The sequence below is a fragment of the Dunckerocampus dactyliophorus genome, chromosome 2, assembly GCF_027744805.1.
Source record: "Dunckerocampus dactyliophorus isolate RoL2022-P2 chromosome 2, RoL_Ddac_1.1, whole genome shotgun sequence".
NCBI lineage: Eukaryota > Metazoa > Chordata > Actinopteri > Syngnathiformes > Syngnathidae > Dunckerocampus > Dunckerocampus dactyliophorus.
In genome coordinates this window covers 21,576,802-21,598,982 of record NC_072820.1, presented here as the reverse complement: position 1 = coordinate 21,598,982, position 22,181 = coordinate 21,576,802, and the positions used below count along the sequence as shown (strand labels likewise).

Below are 22,181 nucleotides of genomic sequence, written 5' to 3'. Positions count from 1 at the left end.
ATCATTTGAAAACCTCAACTATACTTGCATATGTATAAGTTTAAATAATAAATGCATTATTTTATCACATATATGACTTGATGTACTAAAACGACGTCGCATCCTGCACAGTATCAACATGCAACATGGAAACACGCACCAGTCCACGTGATGTCCCAATGACAGACACAATATGTCTTTGTTGATGGAACGCATACAGCAACATTTTTGAAATAAATGTTTAATAATAGTCACAGTATTTTCATTCATGTCTAAAATGTAGCCATTTGCTAAGCCTGTTATAAATGGTTGTACTTTACACTGTCTTGTAAATATAACGTACTGTAATTGTGTCTTGTCTAGTTTCAAGTGTGGTGGTAATAGCATGCATGTGTGCTACAGACACTGGGGTGCTATAGAGATTAAACTTGGTAGCATAATGTGCCGGTACCACTTGTGCATGCTACCACCACCATGCTTGACTGTAGGCAAGACACAATTATCTTGCGACTCACTTGTGTTGCTAGCTAATTAGACAATAATTGTGTTGACTCATTTTCAGTGGATACATCTATCCTGCTATACAGGCTGTACACTGACTATTCTAAAGTGTTTAATTTGTATAGAATTGGCCCTTGTCAAGACATATTGTCATAAAAATGGTACTGTATACTGGGACAACTAAATGCGACAGTTTTAGCCTTTTCTTGAGAAAACTGTGCATGTGCGTCCCGACTGGCAATGCTTATTAAGGTTAATGATTTTTCTCACAAGTAAAATCTGTATATGTATTTATCTATAAAAACAAGGATCCCATATGGCAGCGGGATGTCTTACATGAGCACAGAGCTTGCATATTTATGATCAAGCCCATGCACTGCGGGGACTTTATATAAACAACAATATGAACAGCTTTGAAAGGAAAACGGCTGAGACTTTCCACAGGAGACTGCTGTTTAATCTAAAGTGGCGGCGGTGGCTAATAAAGTCAGTCACTCTGGAGGCAGACTGTGCATTTTCAATTTACCTTCAGCCTTTAACGCCAGCAAGAAGGAGAAAATCTAGACTCTCCCACTTTATAGCAATGACTGTTATCCCATAATGCACACACTGATATCACCACACAGTACATACTGTGCCATCCATGCTTCTATCACCCTCTTCACCAGGTCGTCTCATTTTTGACAATCTGAAGAAGTCCATCGCCTACACGCTGACCAGCAACATCCCAGAGATATCACCTTTCCTCCTCTTCATCATTGCCAGTGTTCCCCTCCCTCTGGGAACCGTCACCATCCTTTGTATTGATCTGGGAACTGACATGGTGAGTCCATGTGTCTCTTCATTTAATGCTCGATAGCACCACAGAGGTGCCAGTCTAACAGTAGGATCACCAAATGAGTTTATTGTGGGGATTTCAAGTCAATTTGAACAGATTCAATTTACAACGATTTCACTGGAGGCCACGGAGAACATTTGTCTTGATTCCTTGGGTTCTGTTTCACTACCCTGTCTCTGTGGAATCTTTGTTAGCACTTGCACACGGACTACTGTAGTACGGTGCCCAACAGGGGACATGCAGCAACATCCAAACGCTCCAAAACAAAAAACACCATCAAACAAATGTAATGGGAAAACACTGCAAATTAAAAATGCTGCAATCACTTTAGCTGCTGCAGGATCAAAACCAAATGCAAAAGAAAAATTCCGCAAAGGCCAAAAACACACACCAACCCCAAAAACACCCACATGAGAGAAATGCTGCAAGTTCACGGACCAAAACAGAAGTTAGCCACCGTAACCTGACTGGTCTGCCCCTGCACACCTGGGGATCAAACCAGGGTCCACGGATGAGAGATGAGCAGCGCTAGCCGACGAGCTATAAGGCAGAGCTCTCAGATTGTCATCCAGTGCAGGTTTTTAAGGCATCAGGAAGTGAGGTGTCCTCGCACAGCCATCCCTGCTGGCATCTGTTACACCTAGCTACTAGGAAGTTAGCCAGGCTACCAGGCTAGACCTGGGAGATGTCCGTCTTTAAAGACTTAAGATGTAATATTTTACACTATTAAAAAGCAACTGATTTTTATGGCCAAGTGTTGAATGAATACATAAAGAAAAACAAACCCTTTCATTCTGCCAACTTCCTCCTGGGCATGCCGCATATGTCTTTTTTTTTTTGCTTTGGTCTTTAAAGACGGATATCCCTCATGACTGACACCCTGGTAGACTGGCTAACTTCCTGGTAGCCCGGCTAAGACCACTGATCTGCATTATATATCTGGATAGCCCATTGGCGATGACTTGTGAAGCGACACGGCCGCCATATTGCCACTCGCAAGAAACACTTCTCGGACAAGCTTTTGCATTCGTGGTGAACTTCTTTTATTAATTCGGATTGGACAATCAGATCAGATGCCTGCATGTGCAGCTATTAACTGCACAAATCGCCAGTTCAAAGGCTGTGGACGAACATTTCACCTGTAAGTATGATTGAAATGTAGATTTATGATTGATAATTTAAGGGTTTTGCACTGTCGATCTCTCAGATATTTTTGATCGTGTAAAATGCTCTATAATAGCTAAGAGGAAATTTACATACTTTTTTGTTATATCATGATATTTGTATTTCTTTAAGGGACGAAGGTTGCGTTACTTGAAGGAATGGGAGAATCTCAGTGTTTCCATGATGCTTACCAGGCATTGTATACAGTGCAGTTAGCAAGCCAGTTTGCATACAATTGACCCGGCATGACCCTTCATTTGGATAAACAACAATTTTTTTTTTGCTGCTGAATGACTGACGTAAAAGTATTCATTCATATGGTATGTTCTGGAAAATAATATTACTGAACATGCATACCGGTATGTTTGAGATTGCAAACAACGTATTGTCTTACACAAAGCATATGGTTTTGTTTCAGTGTTGTTGTTTTTTTCTGTGTGTGGGTGTGGGTGTATGTGTTTATGGTTATTACACATTGTGGTTATCACATATTATTCCTGTGGTTTTTGTTCAAATATATTTCTGTATCAGAAAAGAGGTTATTTCTATTTCATAACACAAACAAAAAAAATCAGGAAAAAAAATCAGCAAAATGTTAAATGATTTTAAAACTTGTCCAAAGTCACTCTCTTTGACGATTCATATTTTGTACTGACGAGAGCATAGTGAATTGTATTTTGCTTTTTAATTTAAAATATAGATGTTCTGCGAGCCTCTTCATCTGCTTTGTACACTATGTACGCTGTGCGAATGTAGTCGAGATGTGAATGGTAAGATGGCGTCTCTGTGGCTTGAACATCTTGCACGGCGCCGTGCGACGTATGAGCTATCCAGATATATAATACAGATCAGTAGGCTAAGACCCGTTAGCCTTGCTAACTTCCTGGTAGCCTGTATAATACTCCCTGGTAGTCTGGGCGACTTACCTTTATTAAATATTTTGCCTGGCTAACTTGCCGGTTGCCTGGCTAAAACATCCTGGTAGCCTGGCTAAAATTTTAAGGTAGCCTGGCTAACCGGGGGCAGCATGGCTAACCGTGGCTAAAACTTCCTAGTAGCCTGGCTACAACGTCTTGGTAGCCTGGTTAACTTCCTGGTAGCCTGGCTAACTCACTTTGGCAGCCTGTATATTGTGTGGTACTCCCACACAATATAGCTTTACGGTAACTTGTCTTTAAGATAATCTGGATTATTAGTTGATTTAATGACAAGTTAGTGTTAAAGATGATTTAGATTATAGTCTATCGGATGTATTAACAGTGCCATTACTTAAATAAACGTTGCATTGTGTAAATACTTCCAGTTAAATATCCATATAATATAAGTACTTTTAAATCAAATTTCTGTTGTTCGTTATGGACACGAAAAAATAACCAGAATGTTGTTTTTTTAAATTAACCTACTGGAATGGTAATTAATGGATTAGTGGAATGGTAATGAATGATACCATGTGTGGTCCTACCCACACTTGCAGGTTATTTTGTTATATTGTTATTGTTTGATTATATACATACTGAATAATATATAATAACAGTAATAGTAATGTTGCTTGTTAAGCCTTAGTAACACTGTAAGGGAGAAAAAAATTGTATAAAAAAAAAAATATATATATATATATATATAATTTATTTTATTAATTACAATTATTATGATTTATTATTATTTTGTATGTTGATTAAGTGTTGCTAACACTGCAAGGGAGGAAAAAAGTAAATTAAAGAAGGAAAAAGTTTCTTTCATACTGCTGCTCAGGTTTTTATTCACATGTGCATGTAGGTCATATTTCTGCAGTATAATGGATTTTTACACATTTATATATACAGTATACACATATATTCAATGTGTTCAGTAAATAAAATTCATCCATTCTATATAAGTGTACGCATAGCATAGAACTTTATTTTATACCAAGCTCAGAGATGGTGAATGCATTGTACTCTGTTATTTGCCTAGCCCCGCCCACCTCTCTTGCTCACTACCATGCCGGACGTTCACCCCCATGGTGTACTACACTCTGTTCCTTTCCTTTGCGCTGGAGTAGGCTATCCTGTTAACTCTACAACCTCTGGCTTAGAGCCTGCTAGCCTGTGTGTTTTTGGTTTGGAATGATTTGTGTTTGTAGCATTTGGATGTTGCTGCGTGTTTGCCCCTGTCTGACACAGTAGACTAGTGGTTCAAGTGCCCTGTTTTTTAGGCAACCCAGCAATTTTCACTTCAATGTTTAACCCAGCAACATGTGCATCTAGTGGGCCAATACCAAAGCAACGCTAATTGTCTAATTTCAGTGACAGGAATCCGTGGCCTCCCAAGGTAAAGACGGAACAAAACACTGTCACTGAGATTAGCGCTAGGCTGTCCTTTAGCTGGAGAGCAACAAAGAGCATCTGACACTCACTCTCACATTTACTACCTTACTGTGCCACCACATTCAGATGCCAGTCTCTCCATTGTGCTTCTATTATCACCAACGTCTGGAGGACTTAAGACATTATGATGAAAGAAAAGAAACACAGGCTGGGATTAGTCGCCAAGACCTCACTTGCGTTCTTTCGTTTGATTTTCTTCACACTCAGACTTTAATTTAGAGTTCCGCGGCCACAAAAGCAGATGTTTTCCACGCGTGACAAAGATAACAATCAGCTGTCAATTCGAGACAAATTCAAACCAAGCTTGTTCTTCTTCAAGTGACATCGGAAGTGACGTGTTTGTTTCTTCTCAGCAGCAGGACATTTGTTCTTGTTGAAAAATATTTGTTCAACCGCCTCAGATGAAAGTCATCTTGAGAGAAGGGATGAGTGAAGTTTGAAACGCATCTAAATTGTGCACCTGGTTTGCATATAAAAAATTACAAAAAAAACAGTGTCTTCAAAGTAAAACATCAGCGTGACGGTGAGAAGCGCTGGCGGAGCACACAGCTAGACATCTGCTTTGAAGAGTTGCACAGAGGAATGCTAAAATATTCCACACATTGCATGGAAAGTGAGAGAGATACTAGCAAGTTTTCATTTATGAAGAAACATATTTTTGCTAGTTTAAACATAGGTGTTCAATGTGGACCCTTCCCTCGAAACACTTCCTATTACTGTATAAACTGGTGTGAAAAAGTGTTTTCCCCATCCTGATTTTGTATTTTTTTGCATGTTTGTCACACTTAAATGTTTCAGATCATCAAAAATGTTCAATATTAGTCAATGACAGCACAACTCAACACAAAATGCAGTTTTTAAATGAAACTTTTTATTACTGAGGTAGAAAAAAATCCAAGCCTACATGGCCCTGTATGGAAAAGTGATAAACCTAAAAACTGGTTGGGCCACCCTTACCAGCAACAACTGCAATCAAGCATTTGCGATAACTGATAATGAGTCTCTTACAGAGCTGTGGAGGAATTTTGGCCCAATCATCTTTGTAGAATTGTTGTAATTCAGCCACATTGGAGGGTTTTCGAACATGAACCGCCTTTTTAAGGTCATGCCACAGCATCCGAATAGGATTCAGGTCTGGACTTTGACTAGGCCACTCCAAAGTCTTAATTTTGTTTTTCTTCAGCCATTCAGAGGTGGACTTGCTGGTGTGTTTTGGATCATTGTCCTGCTGCAGAACCCAAGTTGGTTTTAGCTTGAACAGATCTGTCATGAACAGATGGCCGGACATTCTTCTTCAGGATTTTTTGGGAGACAGCAGAATTCATGGTTCCATTTATCACAGCAAGTCTTCCAGGACCTGAATCAGCAAAACAGCTCCAGACCATCACACTACCACCACCATATTTTACTGTTGCTGTAAATGAGGCATTACCTTTATGCCAGATGTAATGAGACACACACCTTCTAAAAAGTTCAACTTTTGTCTCGTCAGACCACAGAGTATTTTCCTCAAAGGTCTTGGAGATTATCAATATGTTTTCTGGCAAAATTGAGACGAGCCTTAATGTTCTTTTTGTTCAGCAGTGGATTTTATCTTGGAACTCTTGGAACTTGGAACGTTTTTGCCCAGTGTCTTTCTTATGGTGGAGTCATGAACACTGACCTTAACTGAGGCAAATTAGGCCTGCAGTTCTTGGGATGGTATTGTGGGGTCTTTTGTGACCTCTTGGATGAGTCATCTCTGCGCTGTTGGGGTAATTTTGGTTGGCCGGCCACTCCTGGAAGGGTTCACCACTGTTCCATGTTTTCGCCATTTGTAGATAATGGTTCTCATTGTTGTTCACTCATTGTTGTATGTAAATCATGGTCGTATTTCAAAGTGTAATGACCATCGAGACATTTGACTTCAGGTCTTCCACTACACACCTTTACTGTCATGAGGTAAAGTCTCAAATTGCTGCGTGCTTGTTTGACTGTTAACAGTTTAACATCTCCGTTCAACCCTGGGCTGCAGGCTGCAGGGCTCTGCTGAGATTTAACAGTGACGAGTGCCATTTTATTTTTAGCAGCAACTGCCACGTGGTGGAAGATGCTGGTGTTGATCTGGCACACTTGTGAAAACACTATCCTGTACACTCAGACGCAGCTAGAGATGTTTAAACACAGCAGCATGTTGTCTCCTGGCTAGTTTGAGCAGAGTGCCAGCGACACATCAGACTGGATTTGTTGACCACAGTGAATGTGTCAACCTTAAATCCACCTTAAGTTGCAGAGATTTCCTGCTCCAAGTCCCACATATTGCCGGCCTGCCTGCTCGCTAAAACCAGCCAATATCAAGTCTTTATTACACAGACCTTTCTTGCCCTTCTATTTTATGAGTGAATTGAAGACCACCATCAGTCTCTCTTCTGTTTTTGCTTCCTCCCCATTATTGTCATCATTGCCCCCCACCCTCTCGTCTTTCCACAGTGATAAAATGACAAATTATATCAATGACATGTCTAGACCAGCTTTTTGTCTGCTCTTTTTTTGTCTTCATTCTAAAAAAGACACAATCTTTCTTGTGGATTGCACAAGATGCTTTATGAGGGCTTAATCCTCTTTATCCTCCTTCTCCAGGTTCCTGCTATCTCACTGGCCTATGAGACAGCGGAGAGCGACATCATGAAACGACAACCCAGGAACCCCAAAACGGACAAGCTGGTCAATGAACGACTCATCAGCATGGCCTATGGACAGATAGGTTTGTATGGAACACAGCTGTCAATCAATGTGACCCTATAAAACTATAGGAAGTCAACTTGGATCTACTTTAGAGTAGTCAGTGTACATCTTGTATAGCAATGTAGATTTACTAGCCACTGAAAAATAGTCAATACACATGTAACCGGTGGTGTTTGTCTCTCTGCGTTGTGGATGAGGAGTGACGACAGACACAGGGTTGCTGCGGTTGCACTTCGTTTTACTGATGGAAGTGACACACAAATGATGCAGTCACAATGTGGATGAATAACGTACCCTTCTCACATGGAAATCATGAACAAAAAGGGCCGTTACACACAAAGTGAGACAAAAATAGCATACCTGATGGAAGTAACGCACAAATGATGCAGTCACAATGTGGTCGAATAACGTGCCCCTACACAGATTACAACACAAGACAAGAAAGGATAAGAATTAAAGTTCTAAACTAAATGAAAACACAAATTTCGGGAGCCATACGGACGCCTACCTCTCACATGGAGATCACGAACAAAAAGGGAAGTACAAAGGCGTGGCCCTAACTTGTAATAAAAGATGTCACACTAATTAGAGCAGTAGGGGGTACACATCGACAGATGTTATTGCCGTTCCACATTAATAACATGACAATACAAACACATCAGGTATTACTTGAACTTGAACATACATTTTGTGTAATTAAATCATACATTTACATAACATATTTAAAATGACTTAATTGACCATGTTACACCCCACCATTATTGTGTAAATAGCTGGCAGCACAAGTCAGTACACATCATAATGAACATGTCCAAATTGTGTCCTTGGTGTGTTTGGGCTCCTTATGTTGAAAAACTGCCATGTGGCCCACTTTCCGCTTCACAGTGTCACAGTACATTTTGGAATCCATCCCCTCAAAGAACCGTAGCTCCCCCAGTGTTGGCAGCACTTGTACAGTATCACCACCATTCTTGACGGTTGGCAAGACACAATTATCTTGCTAGTCATTTCTGTTACCAGCTATTTAGACAATAATGGCTGTGTGTTGACTAATTTTCAGTGGATAGTACATTAATACTCCTATACAAGCTGTACACAGACTACTGTAATGTATATGCAAGTATACGTTCTACTGTATTGTCCCTTGCCAAGGTACAGTACTGTATACAGTCATATAATGCTTATTGAAATGTGAGGGCTGTATTCACTTTTGCCTTAGTAGTTCATTTTTGTGCCAAGCTTGGCTCTCTTACTGTTTATTCTGCAGCCTGTTCAGACAGCAAATAAGGTGGACCTGAACTAATTGTACCCTCTTGGTTGCTCCCAAGTAGGAAATCCCATTATCCCTCCATTGCTTTGAGACAAAGTGACTAAACAACCTAACCTTGTTGATATAAATATTAAATGTCACACCACTGACAAATTTCTTACCAATCAAAAGTGGTAAAATTGATTTTTCATGCCCATTCCCGGCGAGTTCCACACAGCTCTCCTCTTATTGTCCTGACATTCACAGCAAATAGAGAGCAACCATACTCCACTTAATCTTGCTCTTGTTTCCTGCTTGCAGCCCCCCTCAGTTGATGTCTTTTATCTCTCTAGCTTTACATGGACTGCCAATAGTAAAAAGAAATTAAAGGATGGCAACATTTCATAGGCTTTTAAATAGGTCAGAAAATGGCAGGGCTCGGCTGGATGGCATACGGCTTAAAGATGAACACACGTCTCTTCCAAGAGGAGGCACACTGCAGGAGCTCGTGGTGTCACCAAAACCAGAAAGTATTACAGCGTCTCCAGATGATGTCATGGTGAGTGACATGCTGCAACAGAGGAGGTGTTAAATTCAGCTTGGCGCTAGCATCAGCCTCCATAAAAAGGAAGACAAACAATATTCTGCACTCTCTTAGTAGTGTGTCAACGTAAAACACCGATCCACTTTCACTTTGAATGTCTAAATGAGAATATTAATAATGGCTACTTGAGCGGGACTACGTGTGAAGTCACACTTTTAGTTCGGTATACCGGTCCGGACCAAAAATTAAAAAAGATACTTGGTGCTTGGAGTACTTGGAGTCTATATGGACAAGGCCATCACTGTGGCTGAGGTAGAAAAGGTAGTCAGAAAACTCCTCAGTGGAAAAGCTGCATGAATGTGGAACGTGGAAGTTGGGAACAGTACCTCTGGATTGGCAGACTGGGGTGGTGGTCCTCATTTTCAAGAAGGGTGACAGGAGGGTGTGTTCCCACTACAGGGGGATCAGACTCCACAGGCTCCCTGGGAAAGTCTCTTCTGGAGTGCCAGAGAGAAGGTTATGACTGTTAGTCGAACCTTGGCTGCAGGAGGTGAAATGTGGTTTTCATCATTGTTGTGGAACAATGGACCAGCTCTACACCCTTGCAAGGGTATTGGAGGGTGAATGGGAGTTTGCCCCAACTTTGCGCACTTGAACACTCGACCGTGTCCCTTGCGGTGTCCTGTGGGGGGGGTGCTCAGGGAGTAAGGTTTGGTGGCACGTTGCTACGTGCCATTTGTTCCACATACAACTGGAGCAGGAACCTGGTTCGCATTGCCAGCAGTAAGTTGAGCTTGTTCTTGGTGAACTGCCCTTCATCACAGATTTTGAGGGCCTTAGAATCACATCACTGTTATTTGTGAATGATGTGGTCCTCATGACATCATCAGGCTGTGACCTTCAGCATTTACTAGGGTTGGGCATCGTTTGAATTCCGGTTTGATTCCTCGTTTCGATTCTGGTTCCTAATGATTCTCGATTCAGATTCTTTTCATAGGTAGGGCCATACAAGTTTGCATGGATTAAATGAGGCCGCTAACCAAACTTCTTGGATGAAATGTCTGAATGTCAACGTGATTTTTTTTAATTATATGAACTTTTTGTGAATTACCTTACTATGAATTTCTCACAGGGCTATTATTAACCAGTATATAAATATCAAACAATTAAACTTGAACATAAATGTTTAGAAGTCTCTTTACATAGGAGTACACGTTCACAAGCAGTTTTTATTTTTGAAAATCTCATGAAAAAACAATGACACACATTCTGTTGTTTATGTGTTGGAGAGTGTTTTATGATGCAGAATAGGCAAAGTGGAATTTAACCATGTTACTGAGTTCCTACTAATAATAGAATATCAAACAAGTACGGTGAAGTGTGAACTCTCAACAAACCCAAGGGGCACACAAGTACCAAACCACAAGTATGAATGCCACCAACAACATGTCCATCAGACGCTCCCTGGTAAAACACATTAGCCAAGGTGAAATTAAAATATATTATTTTCTTTTATTGCCGCCTTCAGCCGTCTGAAAGTCATTACCTGTGATTAGTTATCATAATAGCGGTGATGAACGCTGATATTCAATTTTTACAAGAACATTTGTTGCTAGTTTCTTCTTATAAAATGTTGTTTAAAGGGCGCACACTTCTCAAACTTCCTGAAGATGCTAAATGGGTTAACTCAAATCAGTTGATTACATTATGTTCATTTCAATTATTCTCAGCCGTCACAGCGGAGATGTTTCTGCTCTTAATTCTCCACATTTTCTTTTTTTTATTGTGCAGAATTTCTATTTAGTGCTCACTCTAGCTCTCCCACTCCAGCTCTAGCGTTTTTGCCTCTCATCACTTTGGCTAAGAGTGTCTGTCTGCCAAATGATGACATGCAAATGCGAATGCTCATTTTTTTTCTTCAAAAATCACAGAAGTACCCTTAGCAGCCACTTGATTAGGCACACCTGCGCATTTGAAAGAGATCCAGAACACAAAATGTGTCTTTACTTAGATAATAATTCTAATTTATCATGCGGCCCACACCGTAGTTTGAGGAAAAGCAACGGTGACTGTGGAGCTACAAGCGAGGGCAAATATTGAGCAGAAACGGACAAAGAAAAGGGTTTTTAAGTGGTAAATTTTACTTCAAAGCCCTGGCAGATGGCTCTCGCAACAAGACCAAAAGTATTTGTATCTACTGGCGCTGTGGTGGCGTAAATGTATTAATAAATCTTTTTTAGTAAAAAAAGGATGCATATTTAAGCAAATTGTACTTTGCCTAAATGAAGCATTTTCACTTTGGTTAGTGACCGAAAGGACAAGATCGCAGGTACAAGCGGCCAAAATGAGTTTTCTCTGTAGGGTGGCTGGGCTCTCCCTTAGAGATAAGGTGAGAAGCACTGTCATCCAGGAGAAACTCGGAGTAGAACCGCTGCTCCTCCATGTTGAGAGGAGCCAGATGGGGTGGCTTGGGTATCTGGTCAGGATGCCTCCCGGACGCCTCCCTGGGGAGGTGTTGAGGGCACGTCCGGCCGGTAGGAGGCCTCGGGGAAGACCTAGGTCACGTTGGAGATACTATGTCTCTCAACTGGCATGGAAACGCCTCGGGATCCGCCAGGAGGAGCTGGACGAAGTGGCCGGGGAGACGGAAGTCTGGGCTTCCCTGCTTAAGCTGCTGCCTCCATAACCTGACCTCGGATAAACGGTAAAAATGGAAGGATGGATGGATGGAATTTGGTTCAGTCCGTGGTCACCTGACCACCGCAAGCGTGATAATTTGTGCTACAAAAGGTGTCAACAGAAAGCGCCTCTTTTGGCTTGGTGCAGCCGGGTGATGGCACACCGTTGACAGACGTAATTCTTTCTCGTGTGTGTTGTGTGGCGTCGTGTGTGTTCGGGCACAGGGAAGACAGGAGGACAGTCTATTAAGGACATGGGGAAAAAGCCCTTGCTGCACAGCTCTGCTGCCATGCGCCTGTCAGCATGCTTAGCGTGCACACTCTCTCACCTGGACGGACAGGGAGAGTATTGTTGATTTTTTTTTTGTATGTTTCCAACTAGGTATGATCCAGGCCCTGGGCGGTTTCTTCACCTACTTTGTCATTCTGGCTGAGAACGGCTTCCTGCCAGGATCGCTGATCGGCATCCGCATCAGTTGGGACGACCGCATGGTGAACGACGTGGAGGACCATTATGGGCAGCAGTGGGTGAGGAGTGTATACACAAACACATATAGTGACAGACATTGGGTGCGTCACACTCATCATCCTTGTCCTGCAGACGTACGAGCAGAGGAAGATTGTGGAGTTCACGTGTCACACGTCCTTCTTCGTCAGCATCGTGGTGGTGCAGTGGGCCGATCTCATCATCTGCAAGACTAGGAGGAACTCACTCTTCCAGCAGGGCATGAAGTCAGTCATTTGTCACTATATCAATATATCAACAGAATTTTATTCATCAAGTGTTCTTTGTTCACATTATTTTTGGTGACACACATTCAGAGCTGAACCTGATCAGATTCACAATATATTGACAATATAAACTGAACATACAAAATCCCATTTAGAAGTGTAGTAGCTCAGTCTGTAAGGATTTTTGCTTTGGTCCCGTTGGGTCAAAGCTCCAACATTTTAACATTAGGGATTAAAACAGTAGTAGAAGTGTTGGAGGTCCCATATTATACTATTTCAATGACAGTATTTTGAATAATAGAAGTGTTTTATTAAAAATGTAGATTTAATGCTGGAATTTAGACAGGTTAATAGTACTCTTAAGAAGCCCTACTGGGAACACACCGTTTTGTATGTTTGTAGCTTTAATGCAACTCTCCAACAGAGCGTGTATCTCCAAGAAGCGCTGTTGTGTCCTTTACTTTACTGTAATGTGAAAAACAGTCAAACCTCGGTTTTCGTTCATTCATTCATCTATCTTCTTCCGCTTTTCCGAGGTCGGTTCGCAGGGGAAGCAGCCTAAGCAGGGAAGCCCAGACTTCTTTCTTTGCAGGGAGGCTTCCAGGGGGCATCCTGACCAGATGCTCAAGCCACCTCATCTGGCTCTATTCAATCCGGATGAACAGTGGTTCTACTCAGAGTTTCTCCCGGATGACAGTGCTTCTCACATTACCTCTCATGAAGAGCCCAGCCACCCTAAAGAGAAAACTCATTTTGTCCGCTTGTACCCACAGTCTTGTCCTTTCGGTCACTACCCAAAGTTCATGACCGTAGGTGAGTGTAGGTGTGTAGATTGACCGGTAAATTGAGAGCTTTGCCTTTCAGCTCCCTCTTCACCACAACGAGCCGCTACAGAGCCGCATCACTGGGGACGCCGCACTAATCCGCCTATCCATCTCATGTTCTATCCTTTCACCACTCATGAACAAGACTGCTAGGTAGTTAAACTCTCCACTTGGTGCAGGAACTCACCACCAACCCGGAGATGGCACTCCACCTGTTTGCGGGTAAGCACCATGGACTTTGACTTGGAGGTGCTGATTCTCATCCCAGCCGCTTCACACTGTGCTGCGAACCGATGCAGTGAGAATTGAAGATTACGGCCCGATGAAGCCAGCAGGGCCACATCATCTGCAAAAACCAGAGACCTAATCCTACAGCCACCAAACCAGATCCCCTCAGCACTCTGGCTGCGCCTAAAAATCCTGTCTATAAAAGTAATGAACAGAATCGGTGACAAAGGGCAGCCCTGCCCGAATCCAACCCTCACTGGAAATGAGTCTGACTTATTTCCAGAAAGGCAGACCAAGGTCTGACACCGGTCATAGAGGGAGCGAACCGCCTGAATTAGGTGGTCCAGTAACCCATTCTCCTGGGGTACTCCACAGGATTCCTTGAGGAACACAGTCGAATGCCTTCTCCAAGTCCACAAAACACATGTGGACTGTTTGGGAAAACTCCCATGCACCCTCAAGGACCCTGCCGAGACTGTTTTTGTACGCTCCAGTTTTCATACAGTATTGCACATAAGAAACTAGTCTGTTTGCCGTGTACTGTATCAATCTGCGAGATCGAGTGGCCAAACAAAGCACTCTCCGCATTGCTGACTCACTGTCCGTGAATTTTTTATTGAGTGCGACTGCTAAAAGACTTGTCTTCTTTCTGCTCCCTTTCATTCTGGTTTGAAGATTGTTTGGTTTTATGTTGTAGTGTTTTAATATTGTTTGTTTGTTTTCTTCTTTCTGGAATGGAATAAATGTTTCAATCAATCAATCAAAATAACCCAAAATGGGGTCAAAAACAGTTGCGAGTGTCAGCAATATGATAAAGAAAGTGAGAAACACTATGGAATTCAATCTTGCCAGGATGTGCGGGAAGTCCGCATCAACAACAAGTTCCAGTCATGTAAAACTATAACTATTCTCTATAAAATGTATTTTTTTTTAATATATTTTTGGGTATCTGCAACAGATCCATTGTGGTTACATTATTTCCCATCTTTTCCTGACCTTTTGGAACTAATTAATAATGAAAACTGAGGTTCCACTGTAGATGCCATAGATCACAAACATGAACGTAACATTAAGGAGCGGGACAGGATCGCACAGATGTTGGTAACATTAGAATAGCTATGTGAGCTACATACTAACATTACACTCACATGCTAGATTAGCCTGAAGAAAAACAACATGATCCAGTTTACAGCTTTCACATCTGTAGCTGACTGACTGATAGTTGGCAGAACTCCAGGCTTTAAGATGTGTAGCAAAGCCTTTTTAAAGATGTTAACAATGCTGCTTTGTTTGTTATTCTTCCTAGTAAAACCTTATTTAGCATATTACAAAACTACTGACATTTGATGGGCTGATTTGGCTTGTGAAATGTCCCAAAAAGCTCTTTGCTGGTATAAAAATGCTAAATTTCCCTGAATTAAGTTTTCAATGAGTGCCCGTAAAGCATCCATGAATATTATTTTGTTCCCTTGGATACAGAAAAATTGCAGTTGTCGATGAATGTTTAACTTCTCTATTAAGATTCTTAGTGGTAGTTTTTTTACTCATTGAAGTCTTGGAAATGACTTCCATGACCACTTGCTATGTTGTTTTCACATTAACAGGAACCGCATCCTGATCTTTGGCCTGTTCATTGAGACCGCCCTGGCTGCCTTCCTCTCCTACTGCCCTGGAATGGACATCGCCCTGCGCATGTACCCACTTAAGTAAGCTCTGCAGGCTCATCTTGCCACTGAAAAAAAAACTCTATTACGCTATTACCTTGTCAGTCTTGACTGCAAATGAAGGCTGTGATCAACTTAAAGCCAACGTTGTTATCCTTCTCATGCTGAAATGTCAACAGTGGATTATGCACTGCTCCCTCCTCGTTTTCATTTGTCTGCTCCTCTCCTCAGGATCTTGTGGTGGTTCTGCGCCTTCCCGTACAGTCTCCTCATCTTCATTTATGATGAAGTTCGTAAATTAATTCTGCGGAGGAACCCCGGAGGTAAGCAGTTATTAGGAGAGTGCTAAACTCAACTTCTTTGTCTCGTTAATAAACGAGCAGAAGAGTAAATTGGTTTGGACTCGTGTGTCAAGAGCCGCAAGTGCCAATTTTCCTTTGAGAGCAACTTCACTGCATCTGTCGTCCTGTGTGACCGTGATGATTTTTATCACCATGTTCTTGGAAAAAGAAACATCCTGGCCTCAAATGTGATACTAGCAAGCACTTAGCAAATATTGATTAGCATCTTTAGAGCGAGCCATATGTGATGAGGGTGAATGTCGCTGTCTCCTAGTTAGCAGATGGGCCTGGCGGCAAGCTAAAGTAAAAGTTGTTATTCATTTTTTATGTCTACAGAATACAAATTACTTTTTTCATGGTAACTTATTGGTGTGGTTATAACAGTACTTCACATCTCAACATGGGCTAAAACGTCCCTCTTCCATTTTGAGAAATTAATCCAGGTGGTCCAGGGTTTACGACATTTTGTGGTTAGGAACTGCCTTATATTAATTAAAAACTCACTTTTGGTCCGTAAACACAAGACAACACGCAACATGTGTTTTTCCATATACAGTGTGTACCTGCAGCTACATGAGATGCTGTGGCATGACTTTAAAAAGGCGGTTCATACTTGAAAACCTTCCAATGTGGCTGAATTACAACAATTCTGCAAAAATGAGCGCTGTAAGAGACTCATTGCAAGTTATCGCAAACGCTTGATTGCAGTTGTTGCTGCTAAGAATGGCCCAACCAGTTATTAAGTTTACGGGCCAATCACTTTTTCACACAGGGCCATGTAGGTTTGGATTTTTTACTTATTTTTTCACTTAATACTCCAATACTAAATACTACTAAATATTAAAAAAATATATACAGTCAAAACTGTCTTAGCGGCCACCTTTATAGAACGGCCACCTGCCTATAGCGGCCACTGAAAAATCCCCTGCAGCAAATTTACATGTTATAGACCCTGTGTATAGCAGTCACCTGTCTAACGCACCCATTGCCCCTAGCCACCCATTTTGTCTCCCTTGGTCAATATCTGACCACATATAGCGGCCAAATTACCAACTCAAGTAGAAGCTTCATGCACGAAAAAGTTTCGCTTTTCAATCAATGAAGCCGTCGTGTGTAGACTTTAATTACTGAGTCCTAGCTCAGTCACAATCATTCACAAGATCCACACAAACTGTCAGTTGTTCCACATAAAAAAGCCATCTTCTTTTGAGCTTGCTATTTCCTGGTCAAACATGTAACTTTAAGAGCATTTGCACCAAAACATTACCGCAAAGTAGGCTGGGAACAGGACGTGGTCCCAGCGACGCTACAATACAATACAATACAATACTGCCTGCACGCTAAAACCATGCTAACATATGTTTTTAAAAAGCAGCGGGAGCAAAACTGAGTTCAGTTGTACTTAATTGAAGTATTTTAGAATGTACTCACGTTATTTTTGATCAACCTCATCCACATATCCATCAAAGTCCTCATCTTCTGTATTCGACACAAAAAAAAGCCGTCTTCTTTGCCGTTCACTTAACTTGTCAGTGTTATTCAGCTCCGAACCGTAGTAAGGGCGACCTGACTCCAGCAAAGAAGGAAACTTCTCCTGTTGCTTCTGCCAACTTTATTTATTGAACGCGGGCCACCAGAGAACAGCTCAGAACACACACACCTCCAGTCTCGTCTCTCCTTCCTGCTTGCCCACAAGGCAAAGGTTAAACAAGCCCCACTACATAGCTGTCCAGGCAATGCCTGTAACAAGTGACACCGTTTATTTCCTGGTGTGAGACAATGTGCACTGGTCAACACTGTAATGCCGCTTGTTGTGGGGAAGGTGAGACTCACGTCGCCGATGCACTTTAATCGCTTTAACAGCGGAGAACACTGCAGGACTTTACATCCACGCCAACATAAACACACTTCCCAACTCTCTCGAAACTCACAGCTAGCACTGAGCCTAGCTCTCCTGCTCGGGACGCCCACCGTTACTTTCCGTCACTTCCTGATGAATTAAAGCTGTAATGACACTCTGCCCTATGAAAAGTAAAATATTAAAAACATTAATAGCACAGCTTTGTTCCGTGGGTCGTGTGGATAATAACAAGCCTAGTAGTGCTGTACAACTTTTATCTGCAGTCCCACAGTGCTCTCTACTGGTCAACATTGTTATTATTTTTTTCCCTTTTTTCATTTTTTTTCCTCTACTGGTCAACATTCAAACTGGACGCCAACCTGTCTATAGAGGCCACCTGTCTATAGTGGCCACTTTTGCAGACTCCCTCTTGTGGCCGCTATAGACAAGTTTGACTTATTTAAAAACTGCATTTTGGGTTCAGTTGTTTTCTCATTAACTAATACTTAAATGTGTTTGATGATCTGAAACATGCATGTGTGACATGTGACAAACATGCAAAAAATAATAAATCAGGAAAGGGGCAAACACTTTTTCACACCACTGTAGATGATTATTAGTGACACAGCACATAAGCTATTTTTGTATTTCCGAAAGCGTGGGGTTTGAAAGTGGTTGTCAGCAATGGCGCCAGCTGTCTCGCCCTTTCTGTCTTTTTTTGTGCTTTTGTGGTGATGCAAATTGTGTCATTTGCATACTTTTTCTGTCACGTTGCAAGTTAGATTGCTGTCACTTTGTGCCGATATTGCTTTGAGTATTGTCACTCAAGAGTTATTATTAAGCCCATATTTTATTCATGAAAGGACCCTTGGCCCGCGCCGCCAACGAGCGGGGACCCAGCCGAGAGCGAGCGTCTTGAGTGCTGAGTAATCTTCCCAGCATGCAACGCTGCAACATTTGGACTGATTACTGTGTCTTCCACCTTTGATTCCAGACAAAATAGCACTCAGCATTTGTGGGGGAATCCTAGCATCATCTCCCAAAAAGCATCTTCCATCACACACACACGTCGTATTTCATCAGATCCTTATTGTATGTTGGTTGACGGAGAAAAACACTCCAAACACAAAATTGATCCTAAAAGAAAAAGACATAAACAAAGACATAAAGATAAATTTACCCTTCATTCCGCCATCTTTCATCTGAGCATCCTGCTCATGTCTTTCAAAACTATTATTGCAACCAAATCCTGCAGTTACTTGACCAGCGTTTGCCTGCCTGCCGTATTTATGTATTAATTCGTCCCGCCGCAGCAAGCAGATTATGCTTGTCAACAAGACGAGGAGCAAATAATGAGAGAGGAAATTACACTGTGCTGATGAAGAGTTATAAGATGTGGCCTAAAGATTGGCCAAGTTGGCAACACTGGTTCAGAATGGTGTTCACTGCCGCCGAGTGAGGGTCACAAAAACAATTTATCATGACAGTTAATCTCCTCTGTTAACGTCGCAGGCCGCTGAGTTGGAAGGCGATTCGTTTGCAAACGGAGAAACAAAAGAGATGTTGGTGAATACCAAAAGGATATGAAGGCTTGCTCATGTGTCGCTTTTGTCTCCTACAGGCTGGGTGGAGCAGGAGACATATTATTAACATTCACAGGACATCAGCAGCAATCCAAAGAGTGTGTCTGCGTGTGTGCTTGTTTTTCTGTCTGCTGCAATACCGCATGGATCAGGTTGACAAACGTGATTAGCCTCAAATGATCAAATGCTAATAATCACTGCTGAAAATGGTCTTTTGATTATGTTTTTAGAATTGTCTTTTGTTTGGTCATGCAAATCTCTTGGATACACTCTGATGTATCATCATAGCCCGTTTGGCTATTGACGGTTGAAAAAGTACTAAATAAATACAATGTTACACATGCTGCTTGTCATTCTTTAACCTCCTGAGACTCAGAAAAACAATGCATTAAATAATGAAATAAATAACAATAGGGGGTATTTTTAATTCGAAAATGTGTCCTTTGCAGCGAACAACAGTATCTTGTCCCAGCAGAATAATTCTGTCATTCTTTCTACCGTTTGAGGAGAGGAACACTTTTTAAAAATACAACAAGCAGACATTAAATTACCAGCTCTTCTCACCTATATTTTTATAGTCCATTTTTACAGCACATTAAAAAAAACCATTTCATGCCACACTTTTTATAGTGATATTATGAATGATAGACTACTGCAAAATGCATTTTTTTCTTGCTTATGCGCATGAATTTCTCCATCTTGATCTACCTGTTTCAGCAACCATTTTCATTATTTTATATGACAACATAGTAGCGGTAGTAAGCCTTCATGTCCCCCACAAGGGAAAGTGGACAAAATTGTTGTTTTCAGGGCAGTCAAACCTTGGTTTTTGTGCGTCACCGTTGTCCTATGATTCGGTTTTTGTTTTACCAAAATTTTGCCTTGATTTTTGTATACTGTCTCAGTTTTCGTTCAGTATTGCACTTAAAAAACTAATTTGTCTTGTATTGTTACATTAAATCAAATGCCCAAACAAAGGACCCTACACGTTGCTGACTCACTGTCCATGCATTTTTTATTGCGTGCAACTGCTAAATAACCAGCCATGGGGCCAAAGAAAGTTGCAAGTGCCAGGACTTTCAAAAAGAAGATGAGAAACACTATTGAATTCAGTCTTGCCAAGGTGTACGATAAGTCCGCAGCAACAATAAGTTCCATCCATTTGGCATTTAGAATTATTCTGCATTTTCTGCATGTAAAAATGTGTAATAATAAATGTAATAATAAAATATATTTTTTGTTAATATTTTGGGTGTTTGGAAAATATAAATTGAATTTACATTATTTTCTGTTTCCATTATTGCCTCGTTTTTTGTCTGACCTTTTGGAATTAATAAAAAAAAGCTGAGGTACCACCAGTGGTGTGAAGTCAGGGCCAGCAAAGCCTTCTCTGCTGGCCTAACAACTACCAGAACCACTAACTTACATTTACAATTTAAATGTTGATATTTGTTCAATTAAATTATATTAATTTATTCCCAGCAGTGTCAGGCTCTGTTAGAAATATTTGGATGGATCCCAGGATGCAGACTCAATGACAGTTCAAGCAGTTTGACATGTTTTAATAAAAAATACAAAAAGGGGAAAAAACACAAACTCCGGGCGACGGTGCAAAACTGAAGAGGGGACCGTGAGAAAAACAGAGGACTAACACAGCTAACAAAGGACAAAAGGAACTACATGAGCTGGACTGGACTACGGGGCTGCAGGACAGCCAGAGAGGTTGGAATGGCGTGGACAGCTGCAGGAGACGGACGGACAGAGGTAAGTGTGGTAGTACACAATCTAGCACATGGTCAGAAGGAGCAACCATAGGGAGTAATCCAGCGCCAGCTAGTTGCAGCTGAGGTGACTAAGAAGGCCGCTAATGAGGGACAGCATTAGCGGCCAGTAGCTCCGCCCAGCTCAGGGAGTGTCAGCATCTGAAAAGGCAACAACAAACAACACAAATGAAGAAAACACAAAAACCAGTAAGAAACTGACCTGTGTCACCGAAGAGCATGACAAATGTAGTAGTGTGTTTCTCGGCTGCACTGCTCCCAGTCGTGTATGTGTAATAAAATTCCAGATTTCAGCTTCTATGTGTTGCCATATCAATGTAATCTACCTAGGGCCTTCGGAATCAGGCATGCTGGTCCCTGTCACATCCACATTATTAGCAATGGGGCTGCTTGTTTAGCTAATCAGACTTCTGATTCGCCTCTCACGGCCAGCTTGCAGGCCCCCACTTCTGATTACCGTAGTTGATCTGACTAAATGGCAGGCCCCCAGTCCTGATTGGTTGGTCAGAGCAAAACTGTTCATGACAGTTACGCCCACAATGACTGACTGAGGAGGAGAAGTTTACATCTATGGTGAGTAGATGTCCATCCATCCATCCATTTTCTATACTGCTTCTCCTCATTAGGGTCGCAGGGCATGCTGGAGCCTATCCCAGCTGACTTTGGGCGACAGGCGGGCTACACCCTGGACGGGTCGCCAGCCAATCGCAGGGCACATATAGACAAACAACCATTCACACTCACATTCATACAATTTAGAGTCGCCAATTAACCTAACCTGCATGTTTTTGGATGTGGGAGGAAACCGGAGTACCCGGAGAAAACCCACGCACAAAACCCACGGGCAGAACATGCAAACTCCACACAGAAATGCCCAAGGGAGAATTGAATCCATGTCTTCCCGATCTCCAAACTGTTACTGTGTTGGCCAACATGCTAACCACTAGACCACCATGCGGCCCGGTGAGTAGATGTATTTCATTTAAATGTTTTAGATTTTTGTCATGTTATTAGATAAATATTGATTCTGAACTGCTCATATGTAGTGTAGAGGTTTGGCATTGTCTTAAATTTATCCCCAAGCCGTTGTATTTACACTTGTTACATTTGGCTGGGAGCTAACGTTACAAGCATCAGCAATCACC

At 41.7% G+C, this 22,181-nt stretch overlaps 1 protein-coding gene across 1 annotated transcript in view; it reads left to right on the top strand.

Moving 5' to 3' along the window:
* Nucleotides 1-19,573, top strand: part of atp1a2a (ATPase Na+/K+ transporting subunit alpha 2a) — a 51,859-nt gene extending 32,286 nt beyond the window's left edge. The window contains exons 18-24 of the mRNA XM_054766927.1: nt 1,149-1,303; nt 7,468-7,591; nt 12,426-12,571; nt 12,645-12,775; nt 15,432-15,533; nt 15,723-15,814; nt 19,294-19,573. Of these exons, the coding sequence (XP_054622902.1) occupies nt 1,149-1,303; nt 7,468-7,591; nt 12,426-12,571; nt 12,645-12,775; nt 15,432-15,533; nt 15,723-15,814; nt 19,294-19,322 (779 nt within the window). The 3' untranslated portion in view covers nt 19,323-19,573. The remainder of the gene's footprint in view (nt 1-1,148; nt 1,304-7,467; nt 7,592-12,425; nt 12,572-12,644; nt 12,776-15,431; nt 15,534-15,722; nt 15,815-19,293) is intronic.
* The last annotated feature ends 2,608 nt before the right edge of the window (nt 19,574-22,181 follow it).